The 13831-nt window shown below is 43.6% G+C and overlaps 1 protein-coding gene across 7 annotated transcripts in view; it reads right to left on the reverse strand.

The window, feature by feature from the left end:
* The window catches only part of LOC110982955 (C-myc promoter-binding protein-like), an 84171-nt gene that overhangs the window by 32881 nt on the left and 37459 nt on the right, over nucleotides 1-13831 (reverse strand). For 5 of the 7 annotated variants that reach the window (XM_087136511.1, XM_087136510.1, XM_087136512.1 and 2 more), the window contains exons 9-21: nucleotides 13061-13261; nucleotides 12522-12697; nucleotides 11939-11965; nucleotides 10908-10950; nucleotides 10287-10427; nucleotides 9350-9491; nucleotides 8741-8886; nucleotides 7660-7778; nucleotides 6636-6839; nucleotides 5517-5661; nucleotides 4519-4647; nucleotides 3509-3785; nucleotides 1182-1415 (exon numbers count right to left, since the gene is read on the reverse strand). In XM_087136511.1, coding sequence (XP_086992637.1) covers nucleotides 1182-1415; nucleotides 3509-3785; nucleotides 4519-4647; nucleotides 5517-5661; nucleotides 6636-6839; nucleotides 7660-7778; nucleotides 8741-8886; nucleotides 9350-9491; nucleotides 10287-10427; nucleotides 10908-10950; nucleotides 11939-11965; nucleotides 12522-12697; nucleotides 13061-13261 — 1984 coding nt within the window. The remainder of the gene's footprint in view (nucleotides 1-1181; nucleotides 1416-3508; nucleotides 3786-4518; nucleotides 4648-5516; nucleotides 5662-6635; nucleotides 6840-7659; nucleotides 7779-8740; nucleotides 8887-9349; nucleotides 9492-10286; nucleotides 10428-10907; nucleotides 10951-11938; nucleotides 11966-12521; nucleotides 12698-13060; nucleotides 13262-13831) is intronic. The other 2 variants (XM_087136509.1, XM_087136515.1) reach the window with 2 other exon arrangements.

The following is a 13831-nucleotide window of genomic DNA, read 5'->3' on the forward strand; positions in this document are numbered from 1 at the left end:
GATGGCACTGACAGTACAGTGAAATAATGGAAAGACTCAGGGAATGTGACCGAGAAGCAGCCAACTGGACATGAGTGATGTGTTTTGGGGTGTTAGATTTCACACAGGTGATTCGAGCAAAAAGTAAATGCTTCCATCTTCTAAGTGCACAAATTTTCACAAGGATGTAGTTTTGAGTTTGTACCACCTGACGAGAACAATCTCACCGGTCAAGTGGCTGAGCTCATCTGCAAATGGGTAATCTTAGGTCTGGGTCTTGCCAGCTCTACAATATCATACTCTCACAACAGCTTAGAGAGCAGTGAATAGATAGTACTACATTCTGTCTGGGCAGGACAAAACTTGTACGCAATTCAACCCTCTGGTATTCCCGTGTTGTTTCGGGCAGGTGGGTGGCAGGTTGGCACAGTGGTACCTTCCTTGCTTTCCACTTCTGTAAGCCTGGGTTCAAATCCCGCCGGGGTCGGTATTTGAATTGGATTTTCAGTGCCTCCCTGGTTACGTGGGTTATTCCTGGGTTAAGTATCCAGGTTGCTTCCCTCCACCTCTAGAACTGAACACTTCTTCTCTCCACAGGTTTCTTCAAGCCAGATCTCCTTAGACGCTTTTGAGGAAGCATTGATTTCACTACAAACATTTGAGGACAAATGAAGTCCACTTCATTCATCAAAATGAAAACGCCATGATGCCAAATCTGCTTTAATTCTTCCATCAATCACAGCTGACTATCCTTATATAAGCATTGCAAGCGCTACTAAGTGAACAGCTGCGTGCATATGCAGTCAGAAAGAGGCCACATTTTCCTAGTGCTGCTTCAGTGCTTTGGCAAGCACTCAACTAAAAAACAAGCCCACACCTGCTCGCCCACAAAAAGCTCTGACCGCCAGACCATTGGCGTCCCTAAGCAGCCAATCAGACAGCCAATACACAGAAGGCATTGCACTGCAGTAGCAAAATGGTGTTTTGAAACGCTTTCTCAGTAACTAAAGCTCTTAAGAGGCTCATAGAAAATCGGCTCAAAAGAACAATTGTGTTGATGAATGTTATGGAAAGAACATGGAGCCAATTGGGAAAGTCATCCAGCAAGGTGTCAGTATTATGGGGGAAAAAAACACAGATTTTAGATGAATGTTGTTTGAATGAGGCTTTTCAAGATTTCATGCAAAGCCAAAGCAGCTGACCATGTTTCATGAGGTCGATGGCCTCACTGCGGTCTTTGCGTTTTAGGGTGTCCTGGGAGTAACCTTCGACCTCCTCTTCCTTCTCCTCGCCGTCCGTCACCTCCTTGGCATCGCTGTCGCTGCCGGTGCTCCTCTCGGCGCTGAACCGGATGGGGGAGAGCTCGGGTGAGGCCAGGACCTCGTTGGGTGCCGACTCATCCATGATCATGGAGCTGTAGCCCATGTCTGAGTTGCCTGCAAAGCCGATTAAAGTAAGTAGGGGGGAGCAGAGGCTGGTCACTTGCCAGAGAGAGCTGATGATGTTGTTAGCCAAAAAAACACACTGCTTGGGACGTGTCTCAAAAGTCAGAGCGACATTGTGACAAGAACTTTACTTGTTCCAATTGGCAGGCATGCAACTTGGCCTCTGGCCAAAACAAAGAAATCCAAATCTTGACAAGACTCTGTACAGTGTTTCTCAATTCTCAGTGCCACAAATGTGATGTGATAAACAAGGCAATCAGCTGATCTGAGAAGCTGCATTGCCTGAATTGGGAGCACCCACCATTCGTATGTGTGTGTCTGTGTGTGAGTGTACCGACTTGGTGAGGATGTTCCTGATTGGAATATAACAACTTCCCTTGGGGAGCACAAGTTGTTCCATAAAAGGGTGGTCCAGAGGGAACAAGAATGCTCCAACTTTTGAGACATTCCCTGAGTGAGAGCAGTAGCAAAATTGTGGCCAACTACCAAGTCTGAAACTATTGGCACCACCTAAAGCTGGCAACTGTCCCAACTAACTAAATAAAAGTGCTTGGCTAAAAGCCACCGTTGCTACTTCATGGCAGCTTTTTTTCTGAACTCCTGAACAGCTCTAATCATGAAACTACCTGACTAATATCTGTGATATGACTACCCTTAATACAGCCAGATTCAAGCCATGCTACACACTTGGGATACTACACTACCGTGGCTGTAATAAACTACGGATTAGCAATAATCTGACAAAAATGACATTTCAACACTGTTCAAAAGTGACAAAGAATACATAGGACTCCATGTGTCACAAGATTTCTGTGAAATCTTAAGAAATTGCTACCGGTAGTTGAAAATTCTTTCTACAAAACTTTTCAGGGACAAAAATTCAAATAAATTTTTAACAGACTTCAAAATTAGTAGGAAAACAAAGTTTGCTGTTATAGGACACTTTCCAAAGTAAGGTACATGTACATGTATGAAATTTCATGGGGTCAATCCACACTCTTTTAAATGAGCAACCAACATGGAGTTAATGACCAAATCTTTAAAGGGGCAAGTAACATAAAACTTGGCCACACATAAATTCCAATGATGTGACATGACTTGAATTACTTAATAAATTAATATGATGAATATTAAGAAAGCTGTTATAATTTAGGATCTTGCAACGCCTATTAATGTTGCATGTAAAATGAACAAAGACGTTATTCATGTTTCATGGCTTCATTCAGATTGCAAAGTGACAGTAGTTTCCATAGCGACTTCGGCAAAAAACACAATTTGAATTTGTTACCGGTGAAAAAAATATCAGATTCTATTTTGACTGATATCAATACATTCCGTGGAGTTGGCCTTCATCTTCTCGGTCTCGAATTGCAAAGTTCTGTTCATTCAGGTTGAGCCACATCATATCTAGAATGGTGTTGATTCTCAATCATTCTGACTTGATATTGTACAAAAAAAAACCGTGCCACGACCTCAGTTCTGCACACTGCTTCCAAGAGTTTCCAATTAAAACTTTCCGACCAACAATTACCTGAGATAAACTAACACGGCATCTCATTTCGTGTATGACATGAAATGCAGTGCTGCGATGTCTCTGGGGCAATGTTAATCGATACACAGTGACAAAATGCACTTTTTTAATTGTGCTGGACTTTCAGGAGTTTTCCCTCTGGTGTCTTGTGGTCATTTTGACACCAGTTTCGTGAAAAAATGTGACAAAATTTGGCAAAATGCCCAAAAGGTCAGCCTGTTCGATGCTTGGGCTAAGATGCATTCAAAAATGAAATACAAATTGATTGGAAATTTCACAGGTGTACTCAAAAGGATGTCTTTCGCATGCCTGCTAAAAAATCAAACAGGTCACTCAACGCCTGAGATCTAAGGCTAGGGCAGAATCATCCCCATCGCTTCAGCTGGAAAAAATGTCACCAGCTATTTTAGGGTTAAGGGGAAATACGTATCGTTCCTACGGTCTCTTGCAGCCCCCTAAAAAAATTTCTCCCTCCCAAAAAAATATTACACACTGAGGCCTCCCATGATGGATAGTAAGTAACTTAGAATCGGGTTAAAGAAACCAGCTTTACCAGTACTACTCTTCTCCTCCCGGGTCAGGTTGGTGGCTTGCGAGGACATCAGCTGGATCAGGTCGTCCCCTCTCCCGTCTGGCAGAGGGTCCGAGGACCCACTGTCCCCACTGGTGCCGCTGCCCACGTCCACCTCGCTGCTGGTGTCCGAGTAGATGCTGCGGCGGTGGTTCAGGCCGCGCCGGAATAGCGTGACCGCTCGCAGGGTGTTGCGCAGCTTGACCCACTGCTGGTAGCCACTGAAGCCAGACGCTGGCCACGTGCTCTCCAGAACAGCCTAAAAGATGAAGACGAAACCCATTTCAATATTAAAAAAAGGAATCTTAAAATGAGTTGAAAGTTGTTCCACTGAGCAAGCTGGCAGGGTGTATAAACTAATGGAAAACTAATGCATAACTGCACTAACATAATCAACCATTTGGGTTCCAACAATTGAGACACTCATGTCACAACTCTCTCTAAAACAGCTCTGGCTTCTGCACACAAAGAATCCTTCAGTGATGAAAAAGGAGCAGACTGAGCCAACACTTGAGCATAACCACAGCAGTACGGAGACGCTCACATCTGTAAAGACCCTTTACGTATGAACAAAGTCAGACGTCAAATACTTGCACTTAATCAGTGCCAGAATAGACAAACAAGTGTCAACCCCATTGTGTGAGCCCCTAGAGAAGTCATTCCAACAACATTAAATGATAGTATGATACGTTCTTCGGGTGTGTCCAAAAGTGTTGGCTGTGGCCAATGTGACAGGTGTGTATGAGACGTGGCTGCAGCTGCTACCCAATGGCTTTCATTGATGTATGTATATTTCTTGGCCACAGCCACACTGTTGGAACAGTTAGGTGCAAACACTATCAGAAGAATCCAAAGCACCACGCATAGCATAGCTGCAGGAACCTAAACTCTCCAACCTAAACTATCCAACACTATCAGTCAATGCCTGACTTGACAGCAACAAGCCTTGGTCATTATGGATTGGCCTGCTAACCTCCAACAATCAAACTCACCATGTTGTAGAAGCCGTAAGTAATGGCATTGGGCTCAATGCCTCGTCTCTTCATCTCCATATAGACCTGCACGGCGAGGACCGGCTGGCTGTACTGGCCGCACAGCTGCATCAGAACCCGATAGCATACCTGACCGGGACAAAGATCAATTCAGACCATTGACATCAACCCCATCAATCAAATTAATCAGATGGATCACTTCATGTAGATCAATCTGATCAATATCCGAAATCTACAACCTCAACCAACTGTTCCAGCGGCTTAGTCTGATTCAACTGATCACACAAACGATACAAAATTGTGTCATTGCAAAGGATATTATCAAATACCTACAAAGGCCTGGCTATTGTACAAGTCAATGGGTACAAAGTTCAGGGAACTACGAAGCAGGACTCACTATTTAGCTAAAAGGACAACATAAAATTCAACTAAGATCCAGCTACAGCAACTTAAACATTGTTCTGTTGAGTGAAGTGTTTATGCTCAAGAACTGTAGTGCTCAGATGGGCAGCTTCCTGTTCATCTCAAACTGAAACCAAAATGAATTTCATTCAGCTCAACTCTTTGGTGAAACAGGGCAAAGTCCCAGCAAGAGAGACAGTCACCATATTCCCAGCATGCTCACAACCCAAACAGGCTTATTCCTGTATATTCCCCTCACATCCAGTATTCCTGGTCAGGGGTGAATGAATTGTACAGGCCATTAGTGCCAGTGTTCTGAAGGCCCTACTCTGCTCTTGGTACGCCCTCCATCACTAATCTCATGGTGCTATCGATGCAAAGCTGAACTAAGTTCTGTGGTACTTCCTGTAGTTTGAAACTTTCCAAAAATCAAAATTTCAGAGGAAGATGCTAAAACTCGCACAACCCTTATATCTGTTAGGTGTACATGTACATGTTTTATGACCAAACGTAGTATTTTGTAGGCCACCCAAAAATAAATTGGATATTCCAGCCCTGTTCTAAGTCTGTTCCCAGTGCTGATAGAGTCTTGTCACCTCGTCTGCTAGCTGGAGCTCCTGTGCTTGCATCCTCTTGAGCACCTCAAATGCCGTTCTCAGCGCCCTGGTCTTAGAGTGGGTGGCCTTGACGTAGGAAGGCAGATGGAGGAACCACAGGGCGTAACATTGGCCCAACAGAAAACTGGAGGAAGGAAATGATGTTGACAGAACACATAAACAATGCCGTAAAGAAGACATGCATGTCCAGTAAACAGTCTCAATTCCTGAATCCCCAGCCCTTGACCAACTACACATCTTTGCCAACTAGCTATAACTTCCTGATGTAAGACTACACACTGCACACTTCCTACTACCCAGTCGGCACACCCAGTGCCCACAACCCAGCCCCCACACCCAGTGCCCACTACCCAGCCCCCACACCCAGAGCCAACAACCCGGCCCCCACACCCAGTGCCCACAACCCAGCCCCCACACCCAGTGCCCACAACCTGGCCCCCACACCCAGTGCCCACTACCCAGCCCCCACACCCAGTGCCCACCACCCAGCCCCCACACCCAGTGCCCACTAACCAGCCCCCACAACCAGTGCCCACAACCCAGCACAATAATGCTATTGACAAATTGCATTTCTAAAGCGCATTGAACAGGCGTTTCTAGGAACTATTCAAAATCTGAATAAGGGTGTTTTTAATAGAGTACCGAAGTGAATATGTCACATGCACACTTATGTGTGTAAAAGGCGTTAGCCTGAGTACCTGTGTGTGAACCAACTGGTTCTAAATGACGTCACACTTCGGTACTCTATTGTGTCTGTTGCGGGTGAGTCTTGAATATGCAGAGGGAGCCGATTCCAGAGAGTAAGTGCAGCGACAGATAATGCTCGCTGACCAGAACGCATGCCTTGAGCAAGATGTAAATGTGAGGTGGAATGAGATCAGAGGCTGTTTGATGAGGTTGAGACCTTTAGCCAGATGAGATCTTAGAGGTATGCTGGTGCCAGTCCAGTTCTGCTTTTATATGCGAGAAGAAGAAATTTAAGTGAACGCGCTGAAGGATAGGCAGCCGGTGAAACGACTGCAGCATGGGTGTAAATGTGCTCACTGCGCTTTGCTCCAACCACCATGCACAGCCCAGTTACTACCCCTCCCCACCCACCTTGCCCATTGCTCAGGCGACGCAGCCTGCTGCTTGGCCATCCTCTGAGAGTTCCTGATCTCGTGCTTGGTCCTCCTTGGGAAAGGGCTGCTCTGCTGTCCGCTGCCTCGCAGACCTCGGGCACTGACAGGGGTCTTGATAGGCTGCTTACGCCCCGATGTGGGGTCAAACAGCTCTGTTCTCAAGAGTGGGAACTTGTCGTACCTGTTGGACAGTTGAAGTTGAAAAAGTCAAAATACATCATAGCGGAATGCCCGCCGCAAAGAAGAAAAGTATTATAGGCTCCATTAACCAGTATCCTACTGCATAGCATCGTTAGGCAGAAAGACCTGTCAAGATTGTCCCCTTCTTAGCAAACTCCACTCCACCATGCATCCATAAACAAGAGAGCTTTTACGCTGTGTCTGGGACTGATTCTGGTCTGTGGTTACGGATACAAGGCAATGCCACAGCAGAGTGACCTGGCTTCATAGGGAGCATCTCAACAATTGTTTGGAATGTTGCGCTCAGACCATCACCTTCTGTTCTAGCAACGCACGGCACGTATTTGGCCACTGCCTGGTATCTTGAGTTGGTCCCATAAACCACACATGTGGCTTGGCACATGCTTGCGACATTGGAAACAGCTTGTTCCGACAAACAGCATGCTGAGAGGTGCTGCTTTCAAACTTTTGTCTAACAAGAACAACCTCCACCACAAAAAGAGTATTCTAAAAGAAAAACCTTTTTCTTTCTCAAAACACTGCCATCAGTATGTAAAAGGGTAGTTCCAGAAATCAGGGGTCCAAATGTTTGACTTTTTTGTGTCCCTGTTACAACTGACCTTTGTTATTTCACATGGAAATATCACCGGAACTGATTTCAAACTTTTACTATTTGTTTGGCAGGTTATTGCATTCAATCACCGCTCTGGGAAATAAGAAAATGTGTTCTGAACTTTCATATGTCAGACGTGACAGGGACACGGAAAAAAATGGACACCTAATTTCTGGAATTCCCCAAAAGAAAGGACATTCCTACATACGTGTACTCCTCGTTTCCAAAGCCACTGGCATCGGGAGGGGTGACGTATACAGTGTGCTCACTGCCCTGCTGATCTTCAACATCGATGAGCTGAACCTCCTCTCGGATGTCATTATCAAGCTGTGTTTCAGACACAATTACTTGCATTACAGCGACATTGAACCAACATTGATTGGGCAAAGATTTATGCAAAGTGGTAGATGAGTGAGAGGGTAGTTGTCCACAACGAGGATTATCGTGCGCATAACCAATATTTTTACATTTAAGGAAAATCCATCTGTTTGGGATACTTCGCGTCAAAACTACACAACAGTAAAGGCACGGATGACAAATTTGGCATTAAACATTCACGGCAAAATTCACCGATGTTGAAATCTGCAGCCTGAACACACACCACAGTGTCAGTAAAGGTCACATGCACTTTCAGCTGACACTTATTTGACCAATGTCACATACAAATACAGGACCATTAATAACAATGAGGTAATTTGAGGTTGACATCATCAGGTGTAAGTCATGTCTGAACTTGAAGCTCTTCACTTTTGGTTTCAAACGGGCCCCAAGTAACGTCTTCACATGTTTCAGCTTCAAGCATGGTCTACCTTGTGATATGTGACCAGATCACATCAAATAAGTCTTGAGCTCATTTCTTCCGTAATTTGGTTTCAGTTTGCATTATACAGAATAAACTGAGCTTTTCGTTTTGGTGTATTACTCAGCTTGGCATCCTGATCAAAAAGGACATTATGTGGGTGAAAAATGTCGAAGGTTCCTAGTGATTTACAGTGTGCAAGGTTCTTTCAAAGGTCTTTAATTCACAAGTGGCTCTGGCAACTTGTGACTCATTTTGTAAGGCTGGGTCGCATATAGTAATGCATCTGAGCACTATGAGACACAAAAGGTTAACTGTGAACATATAGAAGTTTTGACATCAAGCAACACTCTCCTTTGGGGTTGATGACGCATGGCACACTCATGCTCTGCACCCATGCCCAACAGGTGAACAGTATTGTTTAATCACTATCTGTCACTTTTCTGATTGGATGAAAGGCAACTGTGCACAGTGCGGACAGGATCCATACCTTGTTGATGCACTCGTCAAAGAAGGCAAATCGCTCATCGTTGCCCGATATGAAGGACCGCTCCTCGATGAACTTGATGAACATCTGCGTCTTCAGGAACTGCTTGAAGAAAGGATGGGAGGTCTTCTCCCTAGTCTTCATAAAGCCTGCAACGACCAAAAAACCGAGGCACATCACACCGTCATCAAGTAACTACCCACAGAACAGCATTGACAGCTGCAACCAAGGCTATCAGTTTAATGAAAGACGTGCCGATTACATGTAAAACTATTGGCATTCGTGCATAATAGACAATACACACCTGACAAAATAGTCACAAACAAGATTGGATACAGGCACTGCCTTAGGAAGATCTGACTTTTTCATTTTTCTAGTGGCACTTGCCAGTTCTTCCAATAAAAATTGCAAAACTGAGGAAGGGATTACTCCAAAAGTGCTGATTTAACTTTGGCAAAAATTCAAAATTCCACAACAGCAATTGACAAGAAGCGAATTTTTACCACTCCCAAGAAACTCAGGCATGCACCGAGTTCACCCGTTTCAGCAGGCTGAAGCAGCACAGTGAATCAAAGAATTTGATGCATTTCAGTGAGAGGATGACCGGCTTACCTGGATAGTCAAAGCGAGCACTGGCGTCGGTGACTCTGTGGTTGGGCTGTTGGGTGATGGGGAGAAGGTTATGGCTGTAGCCTTTCAGCATGGACGACATGAAGGTTAGAAAGGCCTCCTGAATCCTGTGCTCCATTTGTAACTGTTGACAACGAGAGATCAGAAACAATATTGTGTCAAAGTCGACCCCTGTCAACCCTTCAGAGAAATATTTGGGGGGCAATAGAACAAGCTTGGGTAAATTTTCAAGGCAGACAGAAAAGTGAATTACTTCAAATGAATTCTTAAGAGTTTACTGATGTTTAACCACATTTTAAGATATATTCTTGAAAACAGTACATCCATTGTAGATTGGTTAATGTGCAATTTTTGTTTTTGAGATAAATGGTGGATTTCCAGAATGCCTGTATGCAATAATTGCGGAAGTGTACAGTAAACTCAACCTTTTCAGATTTCAGCTATGCAATGTCAAATTGCACTGAGAACTTGGTTTGCGTTCAGAGACACCCATGCTTACTACATCTACATAGTTTTAGCACAATCAAAATATGTCTGATCATGGTCATTTATGCTTTACACTACTGCCTGTAAACTCAGATCATAGGGAAACCTAAAATCAAAACTTGGATATTTCTCAGGAACAGCATACTCAAAGCTATGTCATCTGGGTAAAAATCTCTACGAGATGTCAGCAGGCAAACTCACACAGACTTGACTCAGACAAAAAAGTCCCGTGGCGATATGTGCTGGGAACAGAGAGAGGAAATCTCCTTTTAGGGTTTAGGGGCACGCTGGAAAAATGCAAGCCTCCAAGTATCTTTAAAATCGGTATCAAGTTGTTTTATTTTCTTCAACCCTCTGCTCAGTTTACCCCCCTCCCCCTTTTGATCGTTTGACACAGCGCATGCTACTCTGCCCGGTGTCCGGAATCCTGTACCTGTTTCTTCTTGCGGTTGAAGTCCACCTCCAGCGGCGCCACCTCAACCACCTGTTCATCTGACACCCCATCACCAATTCCCGACTCGCACAGCTCATAATACAGCCTCGTCAGCGTGCTGTGCAGACGCTTGGCTGGTTTCTGCATTGTTTCAGTGCGGCAAAATACCGTACATTAGACAAATTACAAATGCAACAACTCACAAAACATCTGGGATAGGCTACAAGAGACACATTTTAATGTGGCCATTTTGGGCAAACCCATGTACATGTGACTCCTAAGACCAAGCATGTAACTTTGTAAATATCATTGAAACACATTGGTAGAATACTAATAATCTGACTCAAAAATGACTTTTGGAAAGATATTTACAGTAAAAAAAAACACACATTTCATACTATGGGACAATTCAGTAGCGGCAATACAAATCTTCAGAACTCTTTATAAAATGTATCATACAAAACTAAAATAAACAGTAAAAATCTCTACTATGATATCAATGTCTTTATGTTTATATAATTAAATGAGCCATACAGGTCCTTCCCCCTTCTAATATATAATTTATGGTATACTAATATGAAAGGCGTAATGTACTTGAATTCAAATGTAACTTTATGGTACCTTTGGCAAGATTTTCCATGTCACAGGCTTCCTCTCCTCTGACCTGCATAAAAAAGGGAACTGTATTTCACAACTGCTGCACTCTGGACTTTTTAAGACCTGCAAATCAAACACTAGATTGGGCCAAAAGAATAACCATCACCTGCGCTTAAATAGTACCAGAATACCACTAGCGACTTTCGTAAAACTAGGACTCTTGGGTATATATACTGTACATCATCATGCCTTTTGTACAGTGTGCAGAAGTTACAGCAGAAGTGAGTAGTGAATAAGCAAGGATTCTACCTGTTCATGTACCCGCGTGGGATTGGGAACCTGAAAGCCCGAACTACTCTCACATTACTGATGCAACCGACTGACCAATCACGGGAGAATCGTGCAAAGACAGCAAAGATGTGATGGCAAATCCCATTAGGCCTGCAAAATCTCTTCCTGAATGTCCGCAGCCAGACGAGCCCATAATGCTCCGCAGCATTTCTACATTACATTAAATGTATGTAGAGTCTGCAGCATTGTCTTGTGCATGCTTAATGAGCCCGTTCAGTATTTCAAAAAAGCAACAGCATTTGGGAACCAAGTACCGGGGAGTACACACAGGGCCGAGCTGAGAGGGCAGACCTGGCACGCCAACCCAAATGACCTCGGACATGCATCATTTTGATCATGTGCTGTTGGAATACCAAGCTGGCTCATTAGAGTGAGTGGGATCAACCACCATTTCATAAACAGCATTTGCAAAATTCTGACTGAGAGATCTGAAAGATCTGTTAATCGTAAGATGACAATTAGCAATGGGCTAGTCAACCGTCAATGGCAACACCCAAAGGGAGACACAACAGAATTTTAAATCATTGGAAATCATTCTTGCACGTCATTCAAACAGAAATTTCTGTCGCCCTAAATGACTTAAGACCATAAATGAATGCAAGCAAATTTCTACATGCACCCATTTACAAATTTAAGGGGCGAAAAACCTTGTAATTAATTCAAAAACAGATTCTTGATAAGGCATCTAGCAAGCAGATACATACACTGAGGAATCCATGGACGATTTATGACTTGGCGGGGAGGAAAAAGGATGAAAAGTGTGAACGTGGAGAGTGTAAAATGTAAACATGACAGCGCCATTGATGAATAGTGAAACTACCATTATTAAATGAAATGTGATGAAAACAAATTTGTAATTAGCACTTGAAACGTTTGGACAAACCAAGTTCACTTCACTCCTGGTAACTCCTATTCAAATGATATTCCAGAATGCAACTGCCATAAAAACAAATTACCCAAACAGATAGATGTGCCGGAAATAAACCAGCTGTCAATTCAGTGTGAAATGGGCATTCTGGCAAACTCTCTAACCAAATTCTTTTGACAAACCTTTATTAAAATAAATGTAACCACAACCTGCAGTCCGTGCTTTATTTTGTACTTTTTCACGTACTACAAAATATTTCTATATTTACTGCTTCATTCACAAATTTTGAATTAAGGATATCTCGGCCCTAGTTTTCCGACCAGCATCATCAATTTAGCCATTAACGTAATTTGAATGCCAAGAAACATAACAGCTGTTTGTATAATCACTCGTTTGGGATGGTGAAATTGGACACTCACTGCAATATGCTGTTTGTGTCTATATCCAGGCACGTAGCGTCCGTGGGGGGCTCATACATGTCAAAGTAGCGTGAATCGACACCGGCAATGACGGGCAACGGAGCACTGATGACAGCTGACAGGCTGAGAGGACACAGGGGAATATAGGGACACTGCCACATGAATGGGAAGATCATCTGGAATGGGGAAGAAGATCAAGAGATAGCAAGATGGCGAGAGGAGAAAGTTTGGAATGATCAACGGGGCTCAAAGCAGTCAGCATAATGCCGACTGAGTCATCCAATTTTAGTCTGTAATGCAGAAAATAGCAAACTGAGCCCACAGTTTTGATATACCATTTAGTTCCTGATGGAAATTGGCATTACATGGATAAAAGAGTGTTGAAAGTTCCCACTGACTAACAAGTACATGGAGAGACATCTTTTTTTATGCCTTTGACACCAAAGTGGCTCTGCCAACGTGTACCTCATCTTGTTAGGTCGAGTGACAATTAATGATGGCAGATTTGTACCAACTGGTATTGAGATAGCAAAACCTACGGCAGCAACTGCTTCTGCCACGCCGGTGAGCAGGGCCGGCCGGAGGGAGTGCAACAGCAACTTGTGCTCCAGCAGCACAAACGCCAGCATGTTCATGCTGTTGTCCGGCGCCAGGTTGCGCAGCATGGCGCAGAAGGAGGCACCGCTGAGGGGCATGGGGGAAGTCTGGGGCTGGGCCAGGATCAGGGAGTCGTGACCAAGCTGGAGAAAGAACAAAAACAGACGGGCACTTGAACCTAAAGAGCTTCAGTGAATCCACCAAAATCTAAGATTCTGCAGTATCAAACGGTTACATTCCTTGTACAACGGGTAGAGGCCACTTCACAGAATAAAAATGGCTGGAAGACTTTACAATCCTATATCCAATGAAAGCCTTAAAAGAAAAAAATCCCAAAAACTCCAATTGGCCAAAAGCAATTAAACTGAAATAAAAAGCATCACCAAACTGAGAATATCCTCTGTGAAACTAAGTTATAAATATTGCGGATTGGCATTTTATGTTTAAAATGAATACTTGCGCCATTTTTGTTCGGACACAAAGTGTACATGTACATATGCAACCCATTACAAAAGTACAGAATTATAAAGCCTGCCACCACCACTGAATACAAGTAAGGCGAACAGCATAAGGTAAAAAAAGCAAGATAAAGTCTAACGTCCCAGGAACATTGCAATAAAACGAATAACAATAATCGTAACATCACCACAGTGGGAATCTTTGAAAAGAAATGCACCAATTACATGAGCAAAAATATTTTTGATGGCATTTCA

Source organism: Acanthaster planci, linkage group LG05 (genome assembly GCF_054643075.1).
Source record: "Acanthaster planci isolate LZ-2023a linkage group LG05, COTS_SCS, whole genome shotgun sequence".
Lineage (NCBI taxonomy): Eukaryota > Metazoa > Echinodermata > Asteroidea > Valvatida > Acanthasteridae > Acanthaster > Acanthaster planci.